At 34.8% G+C, this 25,480-nt stretch overlaps 2 protein-coding genes across 5 annotated transcripts in view; one reads left to right on the top strand and one right to left on the bottom strand.

Annotated features, from left to right (window-relative positions):
- LOC149734782 (uncharacterized) overlaps positions 1-22,600 on the top strand; it is a 45,285-nt gene extending 22,685 nt beyond the window's left edge. Inside the window, exons 3-17 of one of the 4 annotated variants that reach the window (XM_089879439.1) lie at positions 4,773-4,928; positions 12,123-12,266; positions 13,574-13,753; positions 14,208-14,405; positions 14,712-14,830; positions 15,761-15,887; positions 16,360-16,548; positions 17,136-17,243; positions 17,552-17,744; positions 18,480-18,672; positions 19,423-19,598; positions 20,131-20,382; positions 20,685-20,865; positions 21,394-21,610; positions 22,144-22,600. In XM_089879439.1, coding sequence (XP_089735565.1) covers positions 12,215-12,266; positions 13,574-13,753; positions 14,208-14,405; positions 14,712-14,830; positions 15,761-15,887; positions 16,360-16,548; positions 17,136-17,243; positions 17,552-17,744; positions 18,480-18,672; positions 19,423-19,598; positions 20,131-20,382; positions 20,685-20,865; positions 21,394-21,610; positions 22,144-22,328 — 2,370 coding nt within the window. In that variant the 5' untranslated portion in view covers positions 4,773-4,928; positions 12,123-12,214 and the 3' untranslated portion in view covers positions 22,329-22,600. Of the gene's footprint in view, positions 1-4,744; positions 4,929-10,778; positions 10,913-12,010; positions 12,028-12,122; positions 12,267-13,573; positions 13,754-14,207; positions 14,406-14,711; positions 14,831-15,760; positions 15,888-16,359; positions 16,549-17,135; positions 17,244-17,551; positions 17,745-18,479; positions 18,673-19,422; positions 19,599-20,130; positions 20,383-20,684; positions 20,866-21,393; positions 21,611-22,143 lie in introns of those variants that run through there. The other 3 variants (XM_089879437.1, XM_089879438.1, XM_089879440.1) reach the window with 3 other exon arrangements.
- A 716-nt stretch (positions 22,601-23,316) lies between these two features.
- LOC149734781 (mitochondrial pyruvate carrier 1-like) lies at positions 23,317-25,390 on the bottom strand. Its single transcript, XM_089879479.1, has 5 exons — positions 25,179-25,390; positions 25,062-25,065; positions 24,581-24,677; positions 23,979-24,114; positions 23,317-23,587 (listed from the first exon to the last, which is right to left on the bottom strand). Exons 1-5 carry the CDS (start codon positions 25,244-25,246, stop codon positions 23,563-23,565), a joined length of 330 nt encoding a protein of 109 aa, XP_089735605.1. The 5' UTR covers positions 25,247-25,390; the 3' UTR covers positions 23,317-23,562.
- Positions 25,391-25,480: the final 90 nt, after the last annotated feature.

Here is a 25,480-nt window from a genome sequence, read left to right as displayed (position 1 = left end):
CGGCAGTAGTACCGAATACGTTAAAATACATCGGCGTGTATCATATATAACGTGCATAAATCTAAACAATTGCTTTGTGCGTCTGTTTTGTAAAGCAGTACCTATACATAATGGCTTCGGCTGCGTTTCAGTGAATCATCCAATTTCGGAAACGTTTTATATCCGTTTATTAATTCTTTACATTGTGATTATATACACTAATGCGACACGTTGGGTTATTAAAGTAAAACTATAAATTTTGGAGGCATAACTTTGAAATATCTGCAATGGTTACAATATCTAACAGTATGGTGACGTTTTCTGACGTAGGACTTGATTACGTCATCAGCTATGACGTATTAAACAGATTCCGTGCAGAAGAGTGTGAATATGAGAAGTAGAAGTGATAGGAATATAGAGAATGTAACTTTGGAAGAAGCACTGCATTGGTCTGTTGGGGCGATTCCAGCTTGGCAAGCTGTTTGCTTAGCAAAGCACATTTCACCAGATCCGAAATACCCTGTGTTACATTTACATTTGGACTGGCCAGCTTCATTTGTACATGTAGCATGCGAATGGCACTTTGTAACCGACCCACATTGCTGTTGAGATGGAACACAGAAGGATTTAATACCATGGTGGCCAGCAGGGCAAGAGCATTTGTAACCACCTTCAGTATTCATACACTCAGAGTTAAAACCCTGGCAGACATCTGCCTTCAATTCGCATTCATTTGCGTCTACGCATGCCCCAGAGGAGCTTGCAGTGTACCCACTTCTACACACACATTTATGGCTTCCTTCTAGATTAACACAAACAGCTTTAGGATCTGTGCATGTGTTCGCCACTGAGCATTCGTTAATATCAACGCATGTCAACCTGACAGAGTCCCAAGACCACCCTGATCTGCAGAGGCAGGTGTACCCCCCTGGTACGTTACTGCATGTAATACCAGCTGGGCAACGGTGGGTTCCAGCTGTACATTCATCAGTATCAACACAGGAGTTAGCAGCAACGTTAAGACTGTAGCCAGAGTTACATCTACAAATGAAAGACCCCACCGTGTTGCTGCAGATTCCATTTGAGCCACAAGTAGCTGAAAATAGCAGATTAAAACATAAGAGTTTAGCTAAGTAGAAAAATATTTTTGTACACCCGTGTAATAACGACTGTTGTTGCTCCGCCATGTGAGGATAAATAGGTTACAGTCATTTTTAATTAATTTTCATAGCACATAAAACCAGTAGCTAAAATGGCAGATTATATCATAAAAGTTACACTAAGCAGCAAAATATTTTATGTACACTCGTGTTATAACAACTGTCATTGTGGGGATAAATAGGTTACATTCATTTCTTTATTTTTCTATTGTAGCACATAAAATAAGTAGCTGAAAATAGCAGATTCAGTAGTTTTTTTTTACACAAAATAGTTTACTTATATACCCTTTTATATATAGTGGGGTGGGGAAGATGGGACACCTACAGCACATAATACTCAACTATATGGTTTAATTATTCCTTGAATGTTTTTTGTTTACTACCAAATGGGACGAGAAAATAGAATGGAAAGCTGTCCCATATTTCCCCACCCTACTATACTAAATATATAGTAAACGTGATTTCCCAGGGCTATAATACACAGTATTGGGCAAATTTTGGCCTACATCCCAAGTACTATGGCAGGACATAGAATAGAACAACATTATAACAGCAAAACCTACCTGAGTTAGAGCATTCATTTATATCTGTGCATGTAACTCCATCCCCATTATAACCACTGTTGCATGTACAAGTATATGAGCCTGGGGTGTTGGTACATTTCGCATTGCTTGCACATTTCTGGCCAACTGTAAAAATAATCAACTCCTAATTATAAAACATATCACACGTATATTCATACACCTCATGCTCACTGTCAAGTTATAACATAGGTATCTTCTTATACACTAGACACACATGGTGTATTCATACACCTTATGTTCACTGTCAAGTTATAACATAGGTGTCTTCTTATACACCAGACACACATGGTGTATTCATATACCTCATGCTCACTGTCAAGTTATAACATAGGTGTCTTCTTATACACCAGACACACATGGTGTATTCATACACCTCATGCTCACTGTCAAGTTATAACATGGGTGTCTTCTTATACACCAGACACATATGGTGTATTCATACACCTCATGCTCACTGTCAAGTTATTTTCTGCATACTTTTCAGATTTATATCATATCCAACTGTATGATACACTAAGCAAAAACACATAAAAACGCATAAGCTAAAACATGTAGACATACAAATATATTACTACAAGTAAAAACACATACCTTTGCATTCATTAATATCAGTACATGTGTACCCATTTCCTTGGTATCCAGCATTACATTGACATGTGTAACTTCCTGGACTGTTTGTGCATCTTCCATTTGAATGACATGGGTTTGATTGACATTCATTAGTATCAACACATATACCACCTACAACACTGTACCCGCTGCTACATGTACATGTGTGACCACCTTGAAAAGAGAAAGTATAAAATTTTGATGGTGAATAAATGAATGTAACTTTTATAGGCTATTCATGGAAAAATAAATAAATATAACCTCTTTATCTTCTCCTGACAGGGCAATAATAGTCATTATAACATGTGTGTTTTTACGCACTTAGTGCCCCTTACAAGTTTTTTACATAATTTTTATCAAAGTTTATAAAATGCACAGTTTTCCATTTTTAACAAAAAAATCCATCAAAGTTTATAAAATGCACAGTTTTCTGTCCTCACCTGCAGTATTTGTGCATGTACCAAACACACCGCAAACTCCAGCAGTGGAACATTCATTATGGTCCACACAGATATGATTCTCAAGCTTGTAGCCAGAATTACAAGTACATGTATAACTTCCATCACTATTACTGCATGTAGAATGGGCAGGGCAAGGGCTAACTGCAGCTTGACATTCATTTATATCAGTACATGTTTGACCATTGCCAGTGTACCCTGTAATATAGTAATGTCTTATCTTTAGGATTACGGAAATGTAAATATGTATGGGGCAGAATGTATGGGGCAGAATGTACGGGGCAGATGGGGCAGACTCTTATGCTCTTGCCTGTTTCTTTTATAAAAATGAGAGAACGCTTACGAGCATGTGTTCGCATGGAGCACTCTTACGCTTTCGCCTGTTTCTTTTCACAAAACGAGAGAATGCTTTGTGAGCACGATCTGCTCGCATTAGGAGAAAGCCACAGCCTATGCTTTCACCCGTTGAATAGCATAGGTAAAAAGACGGAAGCTTGAAAAAGCTGCCGTCTTTCACTTTGCGGAAGCTTTACGGAAGCTTTAGCTTCGAGCTTCCGTGAAATTCGCGGCCTGGATATGTGAATATGTATGGGGCGGATAGTATAATGAATGAATGTAACTTTTTTATATTTGCATGGCAGGGTAATGGCGGTCGTTATAACACAGGTTTTCTGTTTGGTATACCTTGTGCACATTACAAAGACATAACCAGGTTTTTAAAATGAATAATACTAATTTATTTTTGTGTGGTGGGGCAACAACAGTGGCTAAAACCAGGCCAATTTCTGGCTAAAATTGAGCTAAAACTGGCTAAAACAGATTTTGGCTAAAACTAGGCCTATTTGACCCATTTCATAAACCTCTTACCTTTTAACTTTACAAATATAAAAAATTTCCCATAGCTTATATGTCAGTACACATAATACAACAAATACCTTCTTACCATTTTTACAAGCACAAGTATTGGCCCCAATACATACAGCATTGGCAGAACACGCAGTGGTACAAGTTGCTACAATCTGTACACAATTTTCACCTGCATTTTTGAAGTAGCCAGTTTTGCATGAGCAATTGTGGCTACCCTGTAAAAAAAAAGTTGGTCCATTTTTTATTCAAGTGAAAATATTTTCATTTATTCCTACAGACAAGCTGTATTTAGTATTTGCTGTTTATCCAGAGTATTATAAATGAATGAATGCAACTTATCTACCCTTGCGTGGCGGGGCAATGACAGTCTTTATAACATGGATCTTCTGTTTAATACACCTTGTGCCCGCTTTCGAGTTACCACATATGTAACTTTGAAGGTGATTAAAAAAGTAAAATTTTTCAAAGGATTCTTTAAACTAATTAATAAGTTTTGATATAGCATACTTACTTGAGTATTAACACATACAGTATTAGCAGCAGTACAAACTGAACCTCCATTACATTCATTTATATCCGCACATGCTGAACCAGTACTGTAAGTGCCAGTTGGACACTGACATTTATAACTCCCCGGTGAGTTGACACAGTTTGAACCAGTGTGACAATTAGCAGTACCATCTGTGCATTCATTCTTATCTACACATGACTTTACACCAGCATTTTCTTGCTGCAGAAATAAAAACAGCACTATACAGACAATTATAATAACATGCCTATGCTAAAGCAATGGTTTAAATATTTTTTTACTTTGAATTAAAACAGGTTTAATAGCAAGATATATATGTGTCTGGTGTATATAATTCAGATGGCATATTTAGGTATGTCATGTTCATTGTTGAGGTATAGCATGGTGTCCTCTTATACACCAGACACACATGGTGTATTCATACACCTCATGCTCACTGTCGAGTTATAACATGAGTGTCTTCTTATACACCAGGCACATATACTGTATTCATACACCTTAAGCTCACTGTTAAGCTATAACATGGTGTCATATTTTTTATATCATACCCTTATGTTTTATCATATTCTTACCATGTTATATCCAGAGCTACATTCGCACACAAATGCACCATGTGTGTTCCTGCAGACACTACCAGATATACTAGAGCATGTACTTGATAGGAGACATTCATTCATATCACTACACCATTGCCCATTCCCGCTGAAACCAGTTTTGCAAGCACAAGTGTGTCCACCTGAAGGTTGGTTCAAATGAATAATGATGAATGTAACTTTACTTTTAATGAATGTAACTTTACTTTTAATGAATGTAACTGTACTTTTATCTTCGCGTGGCCGAAAAATGACAGCCGTTATAACATGAGTGTTCATGCACCTCGTGTTGGACATCCCATTAGTAACCACTGGGTTATTCAATGTCAGACTTTGTGTGTTTATGCACGCTGTCGAGTTATACCATACACTAAACACACATGGTGTATTCATACACCTCATGCTCACTGTCAAGTTATAACATGGGTGTTTATTTTTAAACACCTCATTCAAAAGTTTTGTTAATATTGTAATGAGACATCCATAATATCACGGAGATAAAGCAGTGTAACAACATATACATTTAAATAACCCTCTATCAAAATACTTTTAAATTTAAATATATAGTTGTACTTGCCTATGGTGTTAAAGCATGTAGCGTCTCTGTCACAATGGCTTGTACCAGATGTACATTCATTTATATCAGTACAGACCAAGCCAGAACCACTGAAGCCATCTTTGCATATGCAATTGTATTTTCCATGTATGTTTTGGCACAAAGCATTGGCATCACATTGGTGTAGTCCTGGATTTTATTTGTTGGTGTAAGTTTTGTTGTTATACTTATAGATGGAAAAGTTAAGTGTTATTTCAAATGTGGAAATTTTAAATGGCTTTATACATATAGTTGTTTCATTACATGAGTGTCTTCTTGTAAACCAGACACACATGCTGTATTTATCCACCCCATGCTCACTGTCAAGTTTTAACATAGATGTATTTTATTCACCAGACCACATGGTGTATCCATACACCTTATGCCTACTGTGTAGTTATAACATGGATGTCTACTTACACACAAGACACACGTGGTGTATCCATACACCTCATGCTCACTGTCAAGTTTTAACATAGGTGTCTTTTTATACACTAGACACACATGGTGTATCCATACACCTTATGCCTACTGTGTAGTTATAACATGGATGTCTACTTATACACCAGCCACACATAGTGTATCCATACACCTCATGCTCACTGTCAAGTTTTAACATGGGTGTCTCCTTATACACTAGACACACACATTCATACACCTTACTTAACGTCCAGTTTACCATCTATGATAAAAGTTTCCAATGTTATAATTACCTGCTTCACATTCATTTATATCATGGCATACTCTTCCATCTCCACTGAAACCACTCTTACACTGGCATTGGTATGAACCAATGGTGTTAACGCATAAGGCAGATCCAGCGTGGCAGTTATGAGAATTTTCAGAACATTCATTGATATCTGTAAAAGTGGAAAATAAGTTATAGTAGGGTGGGGAAAGGCACTTTTTGCGTAAATACCCTGATCCTGGTTTAAACAATTAATAACGGTCCATGGAAGTCGTGAGGATACGGTTTAATAATTCTTTGAATGTTCTTTGTTTACTACCAAACGGTACAAGAAAACTAAATAAAAAGATGTCTCATCTTCTCCCACCCTAATATACCAATACAATTGTTAAAATTTAGTGCAGTTTTTATTGAAATGAGTTCAATCTGATGCTTTTATACAGATATTTTAACAGTTGTTTTACAAAGATTGACCTAGTAGACGTTTTTATTATAAGTTTTAATGTGCAACACAATAAGATTTGTTTGAAAAATACTTGTAAATTCACGTTTGGGACTAGTCAAGTTAAACCACTTTAATATACTGTTGTATATAGTAAAGCTCTAATGTAGAAAGAAATTCAGAATACTTAAGTACACCACATGCCCGCTGTCGAGCAGTTGCGTATTGCCTAAATGCGCCGTCGTTTTTTTCGTATTTTTAATACACTATTTGTCTTTATACCAACTAAACAGCCATTGTAATAAATAGGGATATCATAAATTTTACCTTGGCAAGTTCTTCCGGGTTTTTGGTTTGTGTCCGCGTCTCTGTAACCGGACCAACATGTGCATTTATAACTTCCAATCAAGTTCGTGCAATAGGCCTTCGCATGGCATGTGTTACCGACAGAATTGAGGCATTCGTTGTAGTCTGAAATATACAGTAAGATTACTTAGTATTAAATAAGTTTATAACGTGTCTTGAATTCTTATGTATCAGTTAGGTTAAATTTGAGGTTTAAATGCAATATTATATGACTTTTATAGCATGAATGTGCGGCGGTTTATACAAAATAAAGAAGATTAGGTTTTTCATATTTATGGGTAAGTCCCGGTAGGGAAACATGCAATAAAACTTACATTCTTTTATTTATTCATTTATTTAACGAATACAGATGTTTTTTGTTTGTATTTCATTATGGTGTATTTATTTCCCGACTCTTTTTATCCATAGCGTGTTTTAACCACGGAATATAGATATTTATATATATATATATATACAAATATATAGCCTACTATGGTTTTAACGACTGTCGTTTTGCCATTGATTTCCCATTTTCGTTCTTTGAATATAATTAAACAATCGCTATCGTTTTTGACGTGAATTATTATGTTACTATAACCATAGTTTTAATTACAAGACTCTTACCCCCAACAAGTACTACGTTACGGAATATATCAGAGCCTTTAGTATTCGCGATTCCCTGGCTGACCAATGTCCATAGATTATGCAGGACACTAATTCGGCATGTGTCATTGCAGCTGTCAGGCACGTTTTGTATTCCAACAATTGGGTTACGGTATGATACTTGGTTGAGAATGTTTTGGGACGTCATCGTCATTGGGTCGCTTTGGACCATGGCTGTGGAAAGATATAACTTTGTAATAATGTTCGTTTATAATAGGGTGGGGTTAAATGGGACACGTTTTTGTATTTATAGGGTGGGGTTAAATGGGACATGTTTTTATATTTATAGGGTGGGGTTAAATAGGACATGTTTTAATTTGCTTCTTTTGTCTAATGTGGTAGTAAACAAAAATTTTTACAGAATTTCATAACTGCATTTTTGCTTCTCTAAAAAAGGGTTTGTAAGGTATATCTTACCTGAGATATCATAATAACTGACCGACAGAATAGCCAGCCATAAAATCAGCCTCGCCATTTTGTAATATTCAATCTAATCTATGAATAAACTATATGGCCTATAAGAACAGATAACAATATTACTTTTAGAACTGAATTAAATCCTATCCTATATATAACGCAATGTGTAACTTTCTTTGTTAACTACTAAATGGGGCGAGAAAATAGAATGAAATTGTGTCCCGTGTTCCCCACCCTACTATATAAACGCACTGTATATAGGTATAGCTTCAGTAACTCTACAAATGTGACAACTATATGGAAAAGTCACTCAAGTTACCACACGCTAAAAACATGCATATTTTGCTCCAACCCAGTGGTCACTTATGGATTATCTAAACTGTCAATCCTACACCAAAAAATAAATACCCCCCCCCCAAAAAAAAATCCCTTTAAACTACATACGTGGTAACTCGTAAGCGTACATGAGGTGTATGAAACAGAAAACCCGAATTATAACAACTGCTGTTGCCCGCCACGCGAAGATAAATACGTTACATTTATTTTTTCGTATAGTATATGCAATGCAATAGTTTTAGCATCTCGACTATTGTAATAAGGTTTATGCGTAAACTTAACTATAAACTTCTTCATATTTATAACAACATTTATACAGCCGACACAGCCCCACATACAGGCTAAATACCTCACAAAAATTACTTTCAAATTAGCATGGTATATTAGAGTGGGGTAAGATGGGACATCTTTTCGTTCTATTTACTCGTCGCATTTGGTAGTAAATAAATAACATCCTAAGAATTATAAAACGGTATTCTCACGACTTCTATAGACCGTTATTAATGGATTAAAAACCGATTAGAATTTTTAAATATTATGTGCTAAAGGTGTTCCATCTTTCCCCATCCTACTATATAAAAATGTTCGTATCAGCTAAAACTGCCATTAGCTAACTGCTTATTCTAAGCGGAATATGCTTAAGGAATATACGAAGATGTGCGTATACCTGTAAACGATCTACGGCGGAAACGGTTGTTCATTAGAACATCTCGTTTGTAATTGTGATTCACGCGCGCTAACGATTATTTCCGGCGCGCTTTAGGACAATGGGCCGTTCTTTTATTTCTTTACCGTACGATTCAGCGGGCTATGTGTACCATAAGTTGCAACAAAGGTGTAGTGACGCTGTTGGCAGGGATAAATCCATTTATTTTCCAGAATTCTTTGAAAATATAATAAGTTTGCAGTAATTAAAATTAATATTGTTACCACAATAGGGTAAGGTTTAATTTGTAAAATTTTGGATTTGCTTGTGAGTTATATTGTTTCGAATTTCGTGACCAACGTAGTCAATACTCGTTTTCAAAGTGCGCGATTAGCTTCGGCGGCACGCGTCTTCGTTACACGCGTCGCCGTCTTCGTAACAGAATGAGTAATAAATAACCAAACCGGATAATCATTTCGTTGGCACGAACCGTGGTACTTATTGAATATTTAGGAACCAGAAAGAAGCGAGCCATTCTAGACAATCTTTAATTCGAATATCGTTCCTAACAGAAAGTAACGCCTAAAAAATTAGTGAAGAAATTAGTTATATAACTTGTTCAGTATAACTTTTCATTTATCCTTTCGAAAACGGTAAGATCATGTTATTTAAAGAACGAATAGAAGGGAATCAACAGCAAAACAGGAGTTGTTAAAACACGCTATGGATAAAAAGTGCAGGAAAGAGCTTCAGTTAAAAAGCGTGGCTGTTGCACCTGTTAATTTAAAACGAAAATAAACCGAGGGATTAAAGTTTATGTATTTTACCTTTAAATTAAAAGCAGTGATTGTGTGTATTTATAATTTACAATTGTATTATTTACAATCGTTGCTCGTTAAGGCATGGTAATATACTGTGGGGTAAGATGGAACACCTTTAGCACATAATATATCCAAATACCCTGATCGTGTTTTAAACAATTAACAAAGTTCTATGGGAGTCGTGAGGATATGGTTTTATAATTCGTTAATTATTTTGTTTACTACTAAATGGTACGCGAAAATAGAACGAAAGCTGTCCAATCTTTCCCCACCTCACTATATTGTAGGGTGGGGGAAGACGGTACATTTTGAGCACATAATATTCAAATATCCTGATCGGTCTATGGGAGTCGTTAGGATATGGTTTTATAATTCTTTGCATTTTCTTTGTTTATTACCAAATGGGGCGAGAAAATGGTATAAAACGGTGTCCAATCTTCCCCCACGCTATTATATAATCCGTTTTGGCCCGGCGTTGTAATAGAAGCAAAGACAGAATTGGGGTTTCGATTATATATCGGTGTATTTTATTGCGCTAACACTAATGTTTGGCGTGTATATTAACAAATAACACAATTGTATTCTCAAACATATTTACCTTGCCTGCGTAGAGAACACAATTAAATTTAAATTCTACTGTTAGGTCTCTCCCGCGCATAGGTGTTCAGTTCTTTTAGGGTCAGTTATATGAATGTAGAATACATGTTATTAAAAAATCCCCCCAAAAGTAATCACTCACAAAGCTACGCTTGTAGTAATTCGTAACGGCCGCAAGGTTTATGAAACAAAACATCTGTGTTATTACAGTATTATAGTAGGGTGGGGGAATATGGGACACATTTCATTCTATTTTCTCGTCCCATTTGGTGGTAAACAAAGAGTAATCAAAGAATTATAAAACCGTATTCTCACGACTCCCAAAGACCGATGTTAATTGTTTAAAACACCATCAGCATGATATTCGGATAATATGTGCTAAAGGTGACCATCTTCCCCTACTGTGCTATATACCGATTACCACTGCCCCGCTACGCGAGGATAAAACAAATTACATTCATTTATTCATTTCAAACATGAAACGTAAAACAACCATACTGCTTTAGAAACGAATCAACAATAGGTATGAACATTCTTTCCATACTGATAGTGATATGTTTTGCTGGCTTCACATCTCAGTTTAGTAAGTATGAATGAATGACCCGGAAAACGACAGTCGTTATCACACGGGTTTAACACCTCGTGCCAGCTTACGAGTTACCATGTATGTATGTAACTTTGTGGGTGATTATTTTTTTGGATTTTTTCGTTTTTTTTTATGTATGGCTGATAATTTGGACAACCCATTAGTGGCCACTGGGTTGGAGCAATTGTCGTTAAGTGTCTTGCCCAAGGAGATATATGCCCACAATGGTAGCAGCGACGAGCCTTGAACCCATTACCCATTAGCTAATGGTCACGGGCAGGCGCGCTAACCACTACGCTACGGCGCCGAACAATTTTATAACCTACTATACCATTGTGGGCGTATGTGTCCTTGGGCAAGACACTTAACGACAATTGCTCCAACCCAGTGGCCACTAATGGCTTGTCCAGACTATTGGCCACATATAAAAAACTAAAAAAAAACTCCAAAAAATAATTTTCCACAAAGCAACATACTTAGTAACTCGTAAGCTGACACGAGGTGTATATGAAACAGAACACCCGTGTTATAACGGCTGCTGTCGTTTTCCGGCCGCGCGAGGATAAAGTAGTAAGCTACATTCATTTATTTATTGAAAATAATTAGCAAAAATTATTTTATTTAAATTACTTTTTTTTAAATAATAATAAAGATCATATTATTTGAAAAACGAATATCAAGGAATCAACAGTAAAACGTATTTAAATATTTATTTATCTGACGCTTACAGTTAAAACATATTTACATTTAATTGGAAGAAAATATGCGTGGTCGCTACACCTAGCAGACAAACGAGCAATTTATTTGCCGTGGCATAGTGGTTGGCGCGCCTGCCTGTAAACCAGAGGTTGTGGGCTCAACATCGATGCTGCTACCATTGTGGGCGTATGTGTCCTTGGGCAAGACACTTAACGGCAATTGCTCCAACCCAGTGGACACTAATGGGTTGTCCAAATTACCAGGCACACATGAAAAAATGAAAAAAATCCCCCCTTCCCCCAAAAAATCAATTACACACAAAGTAACATAGCCTACTTGGTAACTGATAAGCTGGCACGAGGTGTTAAACCCGTGTAATAACGACTGTCGTTTTTCGGCCAGGCGAGGATAAAGTAAGTTACATTTATTCATTCATTATTATTAAGTTAGTCTTCTAATAGAAACAAAAGTGTGTAAATTTAAGCATTAAAATAACCTATTTTTTCAGATATACCAGCAATACCAATTCCAGTCACCAATCCATGCCCTAAAATAAATACGAATGGAACATTGGCGTTTCGAAATAACTGCCGCACTAGCATGGTTTCTGTCATAGCTCCACTACAAGCGAACCCGTCGCTTAATGTAATATGTATGTCGAAATGTTTGTTTTGAATTTATTTTGGTCCATTTGTTATTAGGCGTTATGTAATATAGTAGGGTGAGGGAAAACGGGACACTGTTTCAATGAATTTTCTCGTCTGGTTTTGTAGTAAACAAAGAACATTCTTGAAAATTTAAGAATTATAAAACTGTAATGTGCTAAAGGTACCTTACAGTAGGATATCCAAAATACTTTCTCAGTATAAAACCAATATTATAGTACTGCGGGGTAAGATGGGACGCCTTTAGTACATAGTATTCAACTATAACAACTAACAACGGTATATGAAAGTCGCCAGGATACGATTATATAATTCTTAAATTTTCGAGAAAATAGACCAAAAAGGTGTTCCATCTTTCCCCACACTACTATATTATACTATAGTTTCAACTTTAAAAGGCAAGATATTATTTGCAAGTATAAAAAAAAGGTTTTTACTCAAATATTATGCTCGGAGATACAAACCCACTGGTAAAATTTTATACCAGTGAGAGTATGTGTTCAAGGCTTGACGCTGCCACCAATTGTGGGCGTATGTGTCCAATTTATGTGGAAACATTAAATCTGAAAAACATTCAGTCTAAAAAAATTGGAAATTTATCTACAATATTTTATAAAATAGACTACAGGTTATGGATTTAAAAACAATATTATCCTGTAATTTTTTCTGGAAGGCATTTGTATAGTAGTGTCAGGAAAAATAGGACACTTTTAGCACATAAATTTAAATATTCTGATCGTGTTTTGAACAATTAACAGCGATCTATGGAAGTTGTGAGGATACGGTTTCATTTTTCTTTGAATGTTCTTTGTTTTTTACTAAATGCGACGAAAAAATGGAATAAAAAGTTGTCACATCTTCCCCCACTCTATTACATTTAATATTTTAGTATAATATTTGTAGTTTTGCAAAAGAAATTTTTCGGATGGCAAAAAAAGCGTCATATGTACAATAATGAATTTTGTCTTAATCATAATATCCTATAATGCATTTAAAAGATTTTTAAAATTATCTCTTTGCTGCTACCATTGTGGTCGTATCTGTCCTTTGGCAAGACACTTATTTGCTCCAACCCAGTGGTCACTAATGAGTTGTCCAAATTATCAGCCACAAAAAAATAAAAAAAGAATCTTGTACAAAGCAACATACGTGGTAACTCATAAGCTAGCAGGAGGTGTATGAAACAGGACACCTGTGTTTAAGTACTGTTTTTTTTCTAGCCACGCAAGAATAAAGTAAGTTATATTCCTTTATTTTAAAATTTATCTTAGAATAATCTTTTTTAAATCGGCAGTTGTTGACATTTGCGCAAATGGAGAAAACCTTTGCTTTCGAGATGTTGACAACTCAACTACTGATTGCCAATTTAACTCAACAAACGGCTGGATTGAATGCATGTGCCCTGCCAATAATGATCGCTTCGAAGAGTTAAGACCCTTGAGCAACACATATGTGTCTGGACAGTTCTGTAAAGGTAATCAATTTCTTGTTTTTAATGCTAATAAGAAGTGATGCAATTTTTGTACTTGTTTCGATATAACATTTTTGATATTATATTTTTTGAGTTATAACATAGATTTTTTTTACTTGCCTGACACACAAGGTGTATTCATACTCATCATGCCCGCTGTCAAGTTTTAAAAGGGTGTCTTTTACCCCAAGCGCACTTGGTGTATTCAAATACCTTATGCTCGATGTCCAGTTATAACATGGATGTCTCCTTATACACCAGACACACGGTGTATCCATACACCTCATGCTCACAAGTTGCAACATGGGTATCTATTTATACATAAAACGTATATAGTGGAATTAAATGCTCATGCTCAATGTCATTTTACAACAAAATAAGTATCTTCTTATACACCAAATATTTACTGTCTTTCTGTTACCCGTTCAAAGTTTCAATTCCTTTGAATAATTTGCAGATATTAATGAATGCACCAGGAACACAGACACATGTGATCCTGTGGGCTCTTCATGTAACAACACAGTCGGAGGCCATAATTGCTCTTGCAACTTTGGGTATACTGGTGATGGTCAAACTTGCAACTTATACTACGATGAATGTACTATACCTGTGGAACCTGTTTGTAGCGGAAACGCAACTTGTCAAAATCTAGACCGTAAGCATTTTCTCCCCCATTTTATTTAACACAACTCAGTTAGTTAGTAAGAACACATCTTGTTAAAGTTTAGACAATAAGTTACATTTTTTACCCAGATTTGTTTAATACAACTTGGTATGGTTTTTTATATACTGTATTGTCCGTTTAGCAGCCACGCTTTTATTTGACACTCTTACTCAAGTAGTTTTTCCCGCTAGCTAGTCCTTTCGCTTCTAATTTCCTTTTCTTTGTAGTTTTAGTGCTGAGCTTTTTAACATTGTTAAAAAAGATAAATTCTTTATTTTAAATATCCCATTTTTTCAGGAATGGTGCCAGGCTGTTTTAATACATCTACTCTTACAACAACTACTCTAATGAATGCAACAGCAGACAAATGCATAAAGTTATGCCAAGGGAAAAATGCCACATATGCGGCAATTGCTGTAAGATATACCTTAAGTATAAGTTTAATCAGTTGCAACATGGGTTACTGAATTCCAGGTCATTTTGCATGCACATATAAGTATATACACATGCAATTTCTGTAGGGTATAACGTTTTATTACCATTAGATAAAAATGTTTTAGATTGCTTGGTAAAATTTACTACGTTGGATCTTAAGCCCAGAAGCTAAATTTCAACACCACATGAATTTATTGGGAGAATTTTAACATCAGACATACAGTGTTTATTCATACACCTCATGCTCACTGTCGTGTTATAACATGAGTGTCTTCTTATACACCAGACACACATGGTGTATTCATACACCTCATGCTCACTGTCGTGTTATAACATGAGTGTCTTCTTATACATCAGACACACATGGGGTATTCATACACACCATGCTTGCTGTTGAGTTATAACATGAGTGTCTTTTTATACATCAGACACATATGGGGTATTCATAAACCTCCTGCTCACTGTTAAGTTCATGCTCATTATTGAGTAATAACATGGATGTCTTTTGTGTATTCATACTTCTTATGCTCTTTCTATTCTGTAAGAGTAAGGTCCAGGGTGTAGCACTATATGGAATCTTGGATTAGGCCATGGGTTTGCCATTACCCAACATCTAAACACTGCATGCTCACTGTCAAGCTAAAATGTGGCTCTCATCTTTACATAAGACCTGCATTGTGTTTTTGCTTGCTTTATACAAATAGATGTTGTATTTTATAACTGTTTTAGTCTTCTCTTTAAACTTTGTTTATAAGTTGTTTATAAACTCTTTAAACTTTGTTTATAAGTTACTTTATGAGGTATAAGGTGTATGAAAAGAACACCGTGTTATAACAACTGTCGTTTTTCCGCCACCCAAGGATAAAGCAAGTTACATTCATTCATACAGTCATTTATCTTCTTTATTCTAGAATGCAAATTGTTCATGTTCCAATACATTACCACCGGTTAACTCATTAATGACCTGCTCTATCACATGCATGGATGGTTCAAATTGTGGATCTTCAAACGGTCTAGCCAGTAATGTTTATATAACAGGTGAGCCTATATGATTTCAACAACATGATAGATATGATTTAACCTGTCTACCGTTTGCAATATAATATAACACATATTTTGGTACAATTTATGCTATAACTAGTATTTTGGTTGCCCACTGCAAGATAACCCATATTTTGGCTTAAATTTAAAATACAACATATATTTTAGGTCTTTTTTGAAATTTAACACATTTTTCAGTAACCTTTTGTAGTATAACACATACTTTGGCTTAAATTTGTAATAAAACACATATTTTGGCATCGTTTGCAATATAACACATAATTTTGCTACCTTCTAATTTGCAATATAACACACACTATAACCTATAGAATACTAAAATGTAGTTTGGAGAACAGATATAAACATAGATATAATTCAAATGTACCTGCACAAATTGAAAAACTTAAAAAACCATTGCAAAAATTGGTAATATCGCTTAAGTATTTAGGCTTAATGATCTGTATTTTAGGTTCTGGGCATTCGTGCACCTGTAATTCTGGTTACACTGGTGACGGATTCACATGTACTGACATAGACGAATGTACTGGTAACCCATGTAATGCAGTTTCTGAAAATTGCACCAACACACCAGGCTCATTTAAGTGCGACTGCAAACCTGGATATGTGAGAGCAAATGAAACATCCTGTGTTTTGCCAAGTAAGATGTTTTTCCTTTATATTCCCGGTGCCCTGGTAAAGTGGTTAGCACGCCTGCCTGTAACCAATAGGTAATTGGTTCAAGGCTCCTCTCTGCTACCATTGTGGGCGTATGTGTCCTTGGGAAAGACACTTAATGGCAATTGCTCCAACCCAGTGATTACTAATGGGTTGTCCAAATTATTAGCCATATTTAAAAAAAGAAAAAATCTCCCAAAAGGATAATCACCCACAAAGTAACATACATGGTAACTCGTAAGCTGGCACGAGGTGTAAAATCACCCGTGTTTTAACAACTGTCGTTTTTCCGCCGCACGAGGATAAAGTTAGTTACATACAATACAATATATATTCAAAATTATCAGCCAGAAATAAAGAAATAAAAAAATTCTTTAAAAATATTCACCCACAAAGTAATACTTGGTAACTCGTAAGCTGGCACTAGGTGTATGAAACATAGCACCTGTGTTGTAAGTTGTAACGACTCTCGTTTTCCAGCCACACAAGGATAAAAAAAGAGTTACGTACATTATTTAAGCAGAAAGTGTCAATTTCAAGAATTTTACCCAATTTTTTTTTGTATTTCAGTTGTGCACGATTGTGATAACTCCGAAACCAACAGAATGCAAAACAGAAAAGAATATTGGGCTGGAAATAACTGCAGTCGTGTTGTATTGACACCTTGTGACTACAATGGTTTGTTTTATTTAATCTGTAGCTCAGTTTATCACAAATTTTTGCTAATTTTTCCAGTTTTTTTATTACTTTTTACTTAATACTTCTTAAATATTCAATGAAATACAACACATAAAGTCGCAAACCAAATCTTGCACCTTCTAAAATTACTTAAATGGAGCGTAAAAAATCTCATACATGGTAACTCGTAAGCAGGCACAAGGTGTATGAAACAGAACACTTGTGTTAGAACCACTGTCGTATTCCAGCCACACGAGGATAAAGTAAGTTACATTCATTCATTCATTCATTATTTAAATAATTCCCAGGTTCTAATCCTTATGCTGATGGTGAACGATTCACATTAAGCAGCCTTGGAAGTGGCGCCTGTATGGGGTTCAGACTTCATTCTGCTTTTGATGCGAATATTTTAACAATGCAATCAACATACGCCAATCTTGCTTCCATAAATGCAGTTGTAAAGCCTGTTATTTCATGCGGGACATCAAAAATGAGATTAAGGTAAGAATTTTGATATAAATGTTTTTATATTATTATTTTTTTTCTATTTTTTTATTCTGTATGGGTGAGGTCTGTGAGGACTTGAGATTTAGGCCAGATTTGGCCCATTACCCCAACACCCTTGTACATCCGAAAGTGTTGTGCTCGCGCTAGTGGAATCCTTTATTCATGTTCCCGTCTCTAATGTTCCGACCAATTTTCTGACCCGATTCTTGATGCCTGGTATAAATGTTAAACAAAAACTGTTAGAATATTGTTGTATTAATTCAATTAGGACATTGTATTATTTAATTGCATTTTTCTGTATACTGTTTGCTAGGTCTAGAAGCCACACCTTTAACAAAGAAGTTTTGTAGTTTTTTAACTATAAGCGTGTTATATCGACTGCTGTTTTACCATTTCTTCTCATCTTTTTGCTTTTGTGTATTTATAACTTTTATTACTGTAACTCAATAGACAAAATAAAGTCCTTCTAATTTTAAACTGTTTCTTTAGTATAAACAGAAATGCAAAAAACACATTGTTTAATTCAAAAGCCCCTTTCTAGTATTTGTACAAAAATCATTTTTAAATTCAATCTTTTTTTCCGTTTTTTTCGTATTTGCACAATAAAACATTTCCTAATTTATTTTTTTACCCTTGACAGATATGCATGAAAAAAAAACATATTTTCCTATTAAATTTTTTCGAGTCTTAGCACAAAAAATAATTTCCTAATTAAATTTTTTTTTTTAGTCTTGACAGATATGCGGTCAATGCAATGGGTTTTGATCTGTCTACATTATACCTTGGTGGGCTTGGGGGTATAAGTTCTTCTAATCCACACAAATCAAATGCAGCTTGTCATGGAACAAGAGGGTATGGCATTGGGGCAGAATATAGATTCGAACTTGGTTACGGAGCTGACTGTGGAAATCATAGAACTACGGTAAAAAAGTTTTTAATTCCAAATTTTAAATTTTTTTTCTAATTATGGTTAGGTAATTTTTAATTTATCTCTTCGAAACTGATAGCCGACATTATATTATTTAAAGATTGTCTTTTATGGTAATGTTAGAACTACCGTGAAAAATATTTTTAATGGCAGATTTACGTTTTTATTTCTAATTTTTTTCTTAATCACAGGTATTTAATTTTTAATTTATCTCTCTTTATTTATATGGGAATGTTATAACTGCCAGAAGAAAAATGTTTTTGACAGTTTTCTTTTTTATGTCTATTTTTCTTAAAAATAGTTATTTAATTTTTAATTTATTTCTTTAAAATTGGTTGCAAAGATTATAATATTTAAAGAGTGTCTTTATAACGATATATAACACATGCTTTAGCTACAATTCATATTATAACACATGCTTTGGCTACAATTTTATCAGTCATACAGAAAAACTGAAAAAAATCCCCAAAAATAATCACCCACAAAGTAACATACATGGTAACTCGTAAGCTGGCATAAGGTGTTAAACCCGTGTGATAACGACTGTCGTTTTTTGGCCAGGCGAGGATAAGGAAGTTACATTTATTCATTCATTCACATTCAATTTCCAATAAAACATATACCTTCAATTGTAATACACCATACAATCCTGTAATTTAAATGCAAAAAAACTCCCAAAAACTAGTTTAAACTAGAGTAAAACTAGTTTAAACTAGTTTTTCATATTGTTTCTGTTTTTTACAGTCAGTTGCAGGAAAACTTATTTTCTCCAACTCTGTTCATGGGTTGATTGGTTCAGTTAGTGGCAGCATTGATCGAACCAGAACATTCAGAGTGGATTTTACTTGCACATATAATACACAGACCAAAGAAACTACTGGAAGTGTGATCTTCATTTACAATTTCGGCAGAAAAAAGAGGTATATATTTTATAAAAAAAACTTCCACAAAAAAATAATCACCCACAAAGTATGATGCAGAACTTGTATGCTGGCACGAGATGTATGAAACAGAACACTTGTGTTATAAAAACTGTCGTTTTCTGGCTACGCGAGGATAAAGCAAGTTACATACCTACATACATGTTGTACTAAAATTAGAGTTCAGTGCTAAATGAATGAATGAATGTAACTCATTTACACTCACGTGGTTGGGCAATCGTTATTAAACTGGTGTTCTGTTTAATACACTTCGTGTCCGATTACAAATTACCATGTATGTGACTTTGTGAGTAAATATTTTTTTTGGGAGGGGGAGGGGATTTTTTTTTCATTTTTTTTATGTATGGCTGGTAATTTGGACAACCCATTAGTGACCACTGAAATACTGTTTTTTTTTCTAACAGCACCATAGTGTTTTAAAACAAAAAGTTTAAAAATGACTCAATTGTGTCTTCTATAAAAGCTATGGTTCATATTTAATGATAACGTTTTACCCCAATTTTCTTCACAGAGATATTTTGTCTCCACTTATAAACGATCCTCAAATAAGCAAATTGGAAGCCGACATGACACTATGGGGTGATAGCCAATACACGGCTACATACAGCAGTGCACAAGTTCTATCTGTCCCTTCAACAATTTATACAGAAGTTGCTCTCAAACCATCCCTACCAGCAAAATACTCAATGCAAATGGTCAGATGTTGGGCAACACCTTCAAATAACGCCTACGAGCCGAAATATTATAACTTACTGGATAATGGGTAAGACAAAATTATAACGACAGACATTATAATTTTTATTAGCTAATAGTTAGTATGTGTCACTTATTTATATACATTTTTAAAATACATCTTTTTCTATTTTTGTATAATTTACTTGAGAATGCGTAAAAATACAGGTTATTTTGGTATCATAAATTATTATTAGTCTAGTAATTTAAAACGGTGCTTTATTTTGAAAAATATTTTGTACACTTTTATTTTTTGGATTATACTCAGTACTTTATATTATCAAAAATAATCATTATTTGTACTGATGATAAAACATGAACTTCTAATTCCAGTTGTTCCCTAACATCCCAAAGCAATTCTCAGTCTGGGATTAAAGTTATCCTTAATGGTGAATCTGATAAAGCTCGTATTGGTTTTTCCACTGTCTCTTTCAAAGGAGGGGACTCTGAGATGATTTTTATTCGTTGTTTGGTCAATCTTTGTGATAGGACAAAGAACAGCAATTGTGCAAAGGTACTATTACAGTTATAAATTTTTATTTCAAAAAATCATATCAATACAACAAAATGTTCTTTTACATTTCTAAAACTGCTGCAACCAATTTAGGCTTATTGTTTTGTTGTCACTTAATAAAACCATGTGTTAAAATTGATGAATTTATGATCAAATATAATCATACTTACAATATGTGTAAAAAGTAAAAAGAATAGTGTAATGAGTTTCTTAAAAAAGATTAATGAAGGTGGTGGTAACACTACATATTAACCAACCAGATATACCAGTGACTACAAAAAAAACACATTTGTCACTAATCGGTTGCCCAAATTATCAGCCATACATTAAAATAATTAAAAAACAAAATCAAAAAACATAATTACCCACATTGTTATATACATGGTAACTCGTAAGTTGGCATGAGGTGTATAAACACCCATGTTATAACGACTGTCGTTTTTCGCCACGCGAGTATAAAGTAAGTTACATTCATTCAAAAAGAATATACCAAGTAAAACATATGTGACTAAAAATCCAATTTTTTAGAGTTGTTTAGACAAAGCAAATCCCACAGATGGCTCAGTGTTGCATGGCGATGTTTATATGAAAGTGCTGACCGCTGGTCCGATAGTCGTTCGTGACATTTGTGGGGGAACAAGCAAAGGGGGTTGTGACCATTACTGCTCAGTGTCAATTGACAAGAAACCGGTGTGCACTTGTCACGAAGGGTTCGAACTTGGAGCAGATAAGAAGAGTTGTAGCTGTAAGTGAACACTTTGTTCATTTTATTTTCGGGGTGGGAACCTGAGTGACTTATCCATAGTTGCCACTCACATGCCTACAGTTGTGTTGCTGAAGCTATTGGAGTGTGTGAATACAGCATAAATTACTTTTGGTTGGTTTAGTCATTTATATTTTTGTGAGTGGGAACTTAAGTGACTTATTCATGGTTGCCACTCCAATGCCCACAGTTGAGTTGCTGAAGCTATTGCAGTGTGTTGGTATAGCATAAATGACTTTTGGTTGGTTTGGTCATTTATATTTTTCTTGCGGGTTTTTTCATTTTCTTGTGGGTGGGAACTTGAGTGACTTATTCATGGTTGCAATTCCTATTTCCACAGTCAAGTTATTATGTATTTAATTATAGTACAGAAGATTTTTTTCCAAACATATAAACTTAAGTTAGCAATAAATACAAAATGCTTAACTTGATCCAAATAGTTCCAATATAGCACTAATGAATACACAAAAACTAACACTATTTTGCATTAACAAATGCCTATATATTATATCCAGTGAAATCCAAGTCGAGTGGGCAGAGCTACACAGTACCTTGGTATTACTACGTCCCTGCTATTATTGGTGGATTGTTCATTATTGCTGTCATCGTGATCTACATCCGCGGGAAAACAGAGAAAGGAACTTATAAGCTTAGAGAGGACCCGGAAGAAGAAGATGGTAATGAAAGATTCCTCACGTAGATTGCTGTGGTTTGGATTTCAAAAGAGCACTTATAATTGACTTGAAAATATTTTAAAGCTAAGAGCACTTACATTGACTGTTTGAATTGAAAACTCAAAATTTAAGTTATTTTGGTTTTTAAAATTTAAGTTTTATGGTTTCACGTAATGTGTAAAAATTTTGATTTTGTTTTAGTGTACAATACCTGTCTCAGCAGTCTTTTTTGTTCAAGTTATACTCAGATAATGTGCATTATTTGGCTTATTAAACAATAAAACTTGAGTGGGCGTAATCATAGAGTTTTACTTGAGAATGCCTACACTACAGGACTTCACTTATATACAATTAAGTGTGAGTACCAGTGATATAAGGCTAAAAGACTAATGTCTGGTGGAATGTGAATGGAACTTATTTACCCGCGCATGGCAGGGTAAGACAGTCATTATTACACGAATTACCTCATTTCAGGTTATTAGTTCCCACATATGTAACTTTGTTGGTAATAATTTTTTTTCGGGGGGGGGGGTGGAGGTTTTTATGTATGGCTGACAATTTGAAAAACCTATTAGTGACCACTGGGTTAAAGCAATCATTGTACAAATTTGCCCAAAGACACATATGTCTACAATTGTAGCAGCAACGAGCCTATTCCTGCTAAAACCGTTTGTCTAGCATTAAATGAATGAATGTAACTTACTTTATCCTCGCGTGGCCGGAAAACGACAGTCGATACAACACGGGTTTACCACCTTGTGCCAGCTTACGAGTTTACCATGTATGTTACTTTGTGGGTGATTATTTTTTTGGAGATTATTTTTTTATGTATGGCTGATAATTTGGACAACCCATTAGTGACCACTGGGTTGGAGCAATTGTCGTTAAGTGTCTCGCCCAAGGACACATACGCCCACAATGGTAGCAGCGACGAGCCTTGAACCCATTACCTCTGGGTTACAGGCAGGCGCGCTAACCACTATGCCACGGCCATGTAAACTAAACTCTAAAAAGTTTATTGCAACTTGCAAGTGTGTTTAGGTACCAATGAAAAATAAGTAAAACCATAACAATTCTCTGGAAGATCTTTTGCAAATACACAAAATTTTAAACATTTTTAAACAATCTTGTATTAAGCAAAATGTCGACCATTTTAAATAACTATTTTTCACCCTAAATATAGAAAGAAAATGTAACGGCATTAAATTATGGTGTGACGAGAAAATATAGTTCACAAAGAACATCATGGAATAATGGATATCATGCTGCATCTTTTTTTGAAACCCTAAAAAAGAGTAAAAAATTACAATTAACAAAATTTTATTACAGCAGTTAATAATATTTAAATCACTTTTATATGATCCTTTTAGGACATAAAAAGTATAATAAACTACAAAACTATATATGTGGACATGTGGTAACTTGTAAGCAGGCACGAGGTGTATGAAACAGAACACCCATGTTATAACGACTGTCAATGCCCCACCACACAGCGATAATAAGTTCACTTACATCCATTCATATTGTTTCCAAGGTGTATGAAACAGAACACCCATGTTATAACGACTGTCCTTTCCCACGCCGAGGATAAATAATTTACACTCATTCAGTAAATTTCGACATTACTTGTATTACAAATTCGACACAAAACAGCTTATATTTAAGCGTTAACGTACCCAGATAGAGTAAAATATCGGCCCAGTTGAATTAACTGGCAAGTCTCATTGGTGATATGACAAGCAAACAAAAGATGATTTCTTGGTTGTACCATCCACGCAAATCTCATAAACAAAGCAGAATAAACACACAATGCTGGAACCGAAAACAATAATTAGTGTGATGATATTCGCCCTGAACCAATTTGTCTTCTAACTGATTTATTCGTTTAAGAAAAAGGTTTTTCGTTCAAGAAAACAAACAAGCTAGTTGCTCATAGGAATACTATTAATCACCCACAAAGTAACATACATGGTAAATGATAACTAGTAAGCTGGCATGAAGTGTATGAACACTCGTGTTATAACGAATGTCGTTTTTTGAATCCCACTTAATTTGATACAAATTTGGTTCATTGTTTAATTAATTGGTGTGCATCGGAGTAATCATAGAGTGTAAACAAAATCGCGCGTGAACCTGCCACGCTCTGCAGGGAGGGCTACATAACACAAGTCTCAATGTGTCCATACATTTTAAATACAGGTTTATTCTATAACATTAGGCTCAAAGACCTAATGTAAAAATATTTAACAAATCAAGCATAAAATACTTCCTATATTACCTGCAGTCATACGAGGACTTATAATATCTGGATCTTTTTTCATATCTGCCATTGCAGCTATGGGTATACCCCAGTTAGCTACAGGTCCCCAGAAATGCTAAAAATGTTTTTTTAGTGGGTTACAAATAAATTTGCAAGTAATTAGGGCAATAGTGAAGAATCCTCCAGTACATAGCAGAATAGGCTGGTGGAAAGTGTTTGGTTAGGGGGTTAGTGGTTATAGGGGTTAGTGGTTATAGGGGTTAGTGGTTTTAGGGGTTATTGGTTATAGGGGTTAGTGGTTGGCAAATAAGGTGGGGGGGATTCTTCACTTGTACCGGTAATAGTAAGTTTTAGCAGTAATTAACTTTGTATACCTAAATACTGTGACAATTGGTGTCATTTTTATTGTAATTAAAATATTTCAATAATTACATTACAGAATATAGCATTAGGCATTTAGTAGCAAAAATATCTTTAAATTTCAGATTAATTTACTTACAGTGCTGTTTATTTCATGCGGCGAAAATGGGACATGAAAAATAAAGACTTGAATTAGAATGAAGGATAAATAAGTGACCATTTCAAAAACACATATAAGTAATGTTGCATTACATACCTCATTAAATATTGGCGAAATTCTTTGCTTTTTACATGTTCAAAAAACTTGCGGGCATGGCGGGACATTACTGGCGGTATCTTACGCGAAATTTAATATAAATTAAGCTACTATGAACTGAAAAATTAACTAAAAACACTTTGGGCAAAAAGAAAACAATTTTCCACGGCTACGGGTTTTTCCCTTTAGATCAGATAATCGGTAGAGTTTAAAGTATTTAATATTTAGCAACGACACTTTTTTGGTGTTTTCTAGGTGTTTTATGCACTTTACACACAAACTTTATTTTTTTGCATGGTTTA

The sequence above is a fragment of the Ciona robusta genome, chromosome 6 (assembly GCF_009617815.1).
Source record: "Ciona robusta chromosome 6, ASM961781v2".
Lineage (NCBI taxonomy): Eukaryota > Metazoa > Chordata > Ascidiacea > Phlebobranchia > Cionidae > Ciona > Ciona robusta.
The sequence above is the reverse complement of the archived record's forward strand: the minus strand, read 5'-3'. Positions and strand labels throughout refer to the sequence as shown.